Source organism: Epinephelus moara, chromosome 8 (assembly GCF_006386435.1).
Source record: "Epinephelus moara isolate mb chromosome 8, YSFRI_EMoa_1.0, whole genome shotgun sequence".
In the NCBI taxonomy this organism is placed as follows: Eukaryota; Metazoa; Chordata; class Actinopteri; order Perciformes; family Serranidae; genus Epinephelus; species Epinephelus moara.
In genome coordinates this window covers 22194565-22201375 of record NC_065513.1, presented here as the reverse complement: position 1 = coordinate 22201375, position 6811 = coordinate 22194565, and the positions used below count along the sequence as shown (strand labels likewise).

The window sequence follows — 6811 nt, the reverse complement described above, 5'->3', positions numbered from 1 at the left end:
TCTAGTTTGTTTTGGTGTGAGTTGTTGAGTGTGGAGTCAGTTGCACAAAACACCTTAATTTTTCTCCTGAAGTATGACACTTATAACCTAATTTTTCCTCAGCTGAGGGACTTACTTAGGGGTGTTGCACAAAATCCTTTAGATTTCCTTAGTCAAGTAAAAAACTTTTTTTTTTTTCATCCTGCTGTGGTTGCTAAGGTCTTTTGTGTAACTGTCTAAGGATTCCTTAAGTATAAAACCAACACAGGGAGAAAACCATAAATACTTAGGTGAACATTTAAGGAAACCTTAAGGATATTTTATTATGAGTAAACCTTAATTAAGACTTTAAGGAAAATCTGTCCAGAAATCATGACCCAGTTACTCAAGGTCTTGTGTGAGCAGTATAATTCCATAACCTATATGTTATCCACTGGAGTTTGGCACAATATGAAATGAAAAAAGTCCTTGTAACGGAGCCAGGAGGGACCAAGCAGCTGCAGGTGCCTGCCAGTTATCTGCGCTCTGCTGATAACCCCTTTTCCACCAAATGAGCTCTGGAGTCAGTAGCATAAAACATCTCAAGTTTAACCTTACCCCTTGGTTTCAAGTGCACTCGCCAGATAGATTCCCCTCAACAACGAAGGATGCCCTAAATAATGCTGAATAATGTAATGAAGCTGCTAAGAACCTGCGCAACAGCTGCAGGACGGTTGTTTGTGTGTGTGTGTGTGTGTGTGTGTGTGGTGTGTGTGTGTGTGTGTGTGTGTGTGTGTGTGTGTGTGCGTGTGTGTGTGTAAGATGTACTTTTAGTATTAAGTCTAGTACTTATGTACCTTTATTTATTGCACCATGATTGCACTTAATTTCGTTGTTCTCATACAATGACAATAAAGATTCGATTCTATTCGATTAGTGTTGAGTGGTAGGGAATTTTATCTACGAATTGGGACGCCACTTCATGCAAATTAGCGTAACAGACGTGTTCACCTACGTCATACGTATCGTCAACGTAGGCTTCTTGCACTCATTTCCAAAATGCCGGCTCCAGTGGTTGTATTGCCTGTTTTGTTGGCTGTCTTCATCCTTCTTCATTTCACAAATCAATGGAGAAGAAACTCAGCAAATAGAAGACGCCTTTGCTGCCATCTTCTCCTGCCATCTTCCTGGAAAACACGCCTGGCTGGAGAGTTTCACAATGCATCCTGGGAAATTGAAATCAGTTGATATGGGTTAGTAAGTGTGCATCGCACAGCCCTTCAAATTAAGTGGGGATTTTAAGGGCTGAAAAGCACTTCCCTAAAATTTGGGACACCCAAGCCCTTCGCGGGACAGTGCAAAAACAAGGGCTAGGGCCAATTCTGAGGGGAAGTGTGAGTCTTGGGACGGACCCCAAGTTGAGGGACTTAGGAGGACTTAAGGGTGTTGCACAGAATCCTTTAAAATATCTTAGTCACATAAAAAACTTCTCAGGGTGTTATTTTTTTCATTTATCACCATAAATACACCTTAAGTGTTTTTTCATCCTGCTGTGGTTGCTAAGGTCTTTTGTGCAATTGTCTAGGGATTCCTTAAGTATAGGACCAAGACAAGGAGAAAGCCAAAAATACTTAAGTGAACATTTAAGGAAACCTTAAGGAGATTTTATTATGACTAAACCTTAGTTAAGACTTTAAGGAAAATCCTAACTTAAGGTGTTTTGTGTTAAGGATGATAATGCCTGTATCTGAAGTTCCACACATGTAGGGCTTTAACAGTGGCACTAATCACCCTCCATACATAGAGGCTGTTTCGCACGTTCCCACAGAGCGGCGCGCTTTGAATGAACGCCGGGAGAAGCCGGCGACAGAGAGGGGCGGGCTTACACCTTTCAGTGGGAATCCTCGGTTCAAAAACCTGCCAACGTCCCCTTTTGAAAGTGTGTAGTCCTGTTTCTGCTTTCAGTGCCACTCAAGAGACGACAGAAGAGGACCGAAATATGCTCTCCAGACACGGAACTCGGGCTTATTTCCGTTAACTTACAGGACGTTTGTGATTTTGACTGCGCTGAAGTTTGACACAAACTAAAGGAAAAGACACAAAACAGCAACAAGTCGTGCAGGTGGTAGATCACACGCTGACCGGAGGAACCAGACCACATCAAGACTCACCACCCAGACCTTCCAGTCTCACCTGAACCCGACGAGAAAGACTAAACATGTCCGTGGAGAGTTACTCGGCGCTGGACGAGTCCTCCCTCCGAGCCCTGGTGAGTACATGCATGGAGATGCTCTGAACTGGAGTTACATGCTGCCATTGGAAGTGGACCACTGTGGGTTAAACTACTACCTGCCTGGTGTCAGGAAAGACTTTAATATTATGTCATTCAGCAGTCTTTATCTACAGTTTGCATACATCATATGAAGCTGTGTCAATGTGGTCAGTTCCTATATATGGAGAAGTAATGTAGGCTTTATGTCTCATTATGCTGCTGTATGTCTGGTACTGTTACTGTAGTGCAACATAACACCTTGATTCACATGTTGAACCATTATACTGTCACATAATTTAACATCCTACATGCACTGTTTTTGCCAGTGTGTCTTTTTGAGAACTCATACATCTCAGACAGGTGGTTTGCACACTAGGGCTGTAACTAAGGGATGATTTGATTGTCCATTAATCTGTTATTTTCTTGATTAATCAATGAGTTTTTGGTCTAAAAAATGTCAGAAAATGGTGAAAAATGTCCAGCAGTGTCTCCCAAAACTCAAAATGATGTAGTCAAATGTATTGTTTTGTCAACCCACCCCAAAGATACTCAGTTTACAGTCATAGAGGAGTAAATGAACCAGAAAATAGTAGTAGTAGTACCATTTTTTTCCCCTTAAAAATTACTCCGACAGATGAATCGATTTTTAAATTAGTGGGCAGTTCATTTAGCCTAATAGTTGACAACTCATGGATTAATCGTTGCAGCTCTAGTGCACACATGCAGTGCTTCGTGTTGCTCTGTGTCATAACTCTTAATTCTTTCCATCACTTTTATATCATTTTGACTCTTGATTGGACAAAACAAGACATTTGAAGAGGTCACCTTGAATTTAAGGACTTTTAATAGCCATTATGTCACCACAACTTTGGCATTTTTTAGAGTAAACAATCAATGAATTATGAAAATAACATTCAGGGAATGAAAATAAGTCAGGTAAATGGTGAATTTCAGTGTGTTATCATTGCCGTTGTCGGTCAAATAGAAACTTGTTTGATGTTTTTGTGAGGTAAACTTGTTTTAAAACCCGAAGCTGGTCGATCATTAATCAAGTTGCCAAGAATTTTGATAATCGCTTAACCATTAAGTCATTTATAAAGCAAAAATGCTCAATGCTTGCTTGTTTGGACTTGTCAGATGTAAAGATTTGTTGTTTTATATCATTTTAAATTTAAAATCTCTGCGTCTGGTTTGGTGATGGGAAAAGAATCAAGAAATTTGATGATGTCACCTTGGTCCCAGACACTTTATACACTAAACAATAAATCAAATGAATACTTGACAGATTGATGCACGAAGACAGTAACAGTAGCCAGAACTGACTCAGGTAAACGTTGATGTGTGACGTACAATGACACAAATCAGACATATCTGACACATACAGAACAGTGGAAGACAGTAATGTTTATTTCATATGTGTGTGTGATTCACAGATTCACTCTGATATATTGCGTTTCGGTTGTTACTGAAGCAGACATGATGTCACAAGTGTAAGCAGCAAACCAGTATTGATAAAATGAGCGTGTACAAACATTAGACTTCCTGGTTCACAGTCACATTAGTCACGTCCTGATCATTTCCCGAGGCAGAGGAAGGTGAGACAGCAGACATATATCATGACACCTGTAACTCAGACACATTTACAAGGGTGCATGAGTCAGTCTGTCCCTGTTTAGACAAAGTTACGCTGGGTTTGTCTGAATCACAGTTACACATACGCAACAGTTGTACATGAAACATCTGGGCAAAACTAATTTAACCTGGGGTGATGTGTTGAGCGCCTGTCAGATCACTGTGTGTAAACTACAGTATCTGATTTTCACTTGACTTCTAAAGTCATTATCCCCAACAACTGCTTTCCCAAGACTGTGCACTTTAAGAAGAGGTCATCTTAGAAAAACGTTTTGATTTCTGTTCTTATAGATCAGTAAACCAGACAAGAAAAGGCTGTTTACTTTGGAACAAGGCGGCGACTAAATGTAATGTTTTGTTGACCTGTCTGAGACTAAACTATTATTGCCCCGTAGTCTGGAATCATCTGGCTGAGAACCTTCCTCTCATAAATCACTTAAAGGCCAAACTTTTATCAGAAGCAACATTATTATAATAGCAGGACAACAGGAGCATATTGAGGAAATCATATTTCTCCTACAGTGAGTGATTAACTTAGAGTGTCGGTTGCTTTGATCAGTAAAATTATGATGTCATTTATACGGGAACAAAGCAGGAAAAGGGGTGATAAGATTAATATAAAGGATAAGGGAGTCAGAATGGTCACTACAAATTATGGCGGCAGTGGCGGGGGTGGAAGGGAGCTGGTTGGAAAACAAGTAGGGGGTTTTCACATCAGGGACGTGAGCCTGCATCCGAGCACACATGACCCCAAAGTCCAGCTCGTTTGATTAGTGTGAACACTGTGTCAGAGATATTGGATAAAGCAAGATACCCCACTGTAGGCTTATCCAATGTTAAGAAAACGGTTACTCTTCCTGTCTCCTAAGTGGGCGTGGTTAGCTCTCCCTCCAGTCAGAGCCTGTTCTCCCTCAACCCCCCCCAGTGCCCACCACCGTGTTGAACAGAGGCTCTGTGGATGTCTGTGTATGCGGATCGAGAAGCAGGTGGAATGAAAATACATTCTTCCTATTACTGCAGCCTATTGCTGCACAAAGCTTGGGCATTTTTTATTTATTACTAGCGGTAAATAACTGTTTGTAAGCTAACTGTGATTTTACCGCCTGTTTATCAAGATCACAAGATCTCGTGAGAACTTGTTTTCTGAGACGGACAGGGCTCAAACAAAGTTAATTTTCTCTTGATCTGTGCGGATGAAAAATGCAGCTTTAGTGTCAGAATGTTGGTAAGATGTGTGGCTTGTGGAAAACGAACCCAATATTTACTTTAGTGACTATAGGGCGAAAGAATTGACCATAAATTGTGATCACGTTCATTTTCCTCATTGACGACAATACATTCAGAGCTGCCGCAAGTCTCCTACGGGGGCGTGGCGCTGACGTCACTGAATCAGGAAGTGAGCTGAGTGGGGTATCTCGCTTTATCCAATATCTCTGACTGTGTCCAGTACCCTAGTATGATACACTGATCCATACTTGGTCTTAGGTGTGGTTCATGCGTACTCCAGTACAGTACATCTCAAGTGTGAACACCAACTGTACCAAAACACAGAAGTGAACAGCTATTTAACGTGACTACAAGGTTGTGAAACAGTCTTTGTTTAATACTGATGCATCTGTATCAGACCGCAGCACGTCCCGCTGCGGACAGACCCAGATCCGGCTTTGTTGCCACTTTCGACTCTGTGCATGACAGCAGCGGCTCCTCCTCCAGCCAGGAGCAGAGCCTCGCCTCAAAACAAAAATATTGTGTACATGATGATGCAAGTGTTCTTTGGTATGGAACAACATAATTAATGTTTAAACTGAGCCGCAGGGGAGTGGAGAGGGGCGGCAATCATACTCAGGCACGGTACGACTTAATCGTACCTAATATAAAAACGCCCTTAGCGTTTTTTTCCTTGTCAGCTATCATGTTTTTCCTAGATGATGTTCCAATATTTAGGCATGCTATTACCTCAAATGGCTTAAAAAAGCGCACATAGCTGCTGTAAATGGGAAACAAATCTCCCAGGGGGCATGCCCTCGGACCCACCTAGGTTTGGGCTGATCCCTGAATGTTTACAACATCTGGCTCCATCCCTGTTTGGCAGTGGAAAGATCGAGGACATCTCAGGCTGCTGGGCCTCTTTACTTTTCTAATAGGCTGCTGTGTTGGTTGTAGTTTTATATTTAATAGAGTAGAGCTTCAGATTTACAGGTATATCTGTGTCAGAGGACTCATTTCCACTCAGTAAGATTTTATTTCTGATAAAATCAATATAAAAAATCAAGCGCTGTCTGAACTCTCCCGTGTGGCATGTTTCCTGTGAGAGGCTGCTTTAAAATGCTGCCATTGTCTGTGAGAGCTGCAGCAGCAGAAGAAAACACACATCATGCAGACATTGGAATTCATGGAGTTTATCTTCATGTGACGCTGATGTGTAACCCGTTACTGACTGAGCTAGATCTCGTCTTCAGGGCTGTGTTCATGTGCTGAGCGTCTTCCCCACAGCTTCCCTCCCTCACATGTAACCACCAGCCATAAGGTCACCCAGATCCCACATTTTCACTGATGATGTTTGCAGTGACTCAAGTGTCAGGGTTTTCCACAGTGAACTCAAAGGAAACAAACTCTGATTAAGCTCAGAGAAGATTGTACGATGGAGTTTAAACTCAGCTTCACCTGAGTGGAGCCTTGTTGTGTTTAGGTTTTATTAAATCTAACACCCTGTTCTGTGGCGTTTTATATTGTCGAGGAGTTTGTAAATTAAGTTTTTCAGGACTCTCGTAAAAGATGATGGACATTCAAATGCCGAGGTGTAATTAAAGTGGTAGTAAAGTCGGGTGGAGGAGCTTCTGTTAACGAACACAAACTCCAGGCCTGTGTTGCACTTAATGAACTAAACAGTCAGAAGGTCATATGGCGGCCTCTCTAACGCCACTAATCCCTTCTCTACTCTTCTATTCA

General features: G+C 41.7%; 1 protein-coding gene across 4 annotated transcripts in view; it reads left to right on the top strand.

The window, feature by feature from the left end:
- Positions 1–1860: 1860 nt before the first annotated feature.
- smtnb (smoothelin b) overlaps positions 1861–6811 on the top strand; it is a 63560-nt gene continuing 58609 nt past the window's right edge. For 2 of the 4 annotated variants that reach the window (XM_050050116.1, XM_050050115.1), the window contains exon 1: positions 1861–2227. In XM_050050116.1, the coding sequence (XP_049906073.1) occupies positions 2177–2227 (51 nt within the window). In that variant the 5' untranslated portion in view covers positions 1861–2176. The remainder of the gene's footprint in view (positions 2228–6811) is intronic. The other 2 variants (XM_050050117.1, XM_050050118.1) reach the window with 1 other exon arrangement.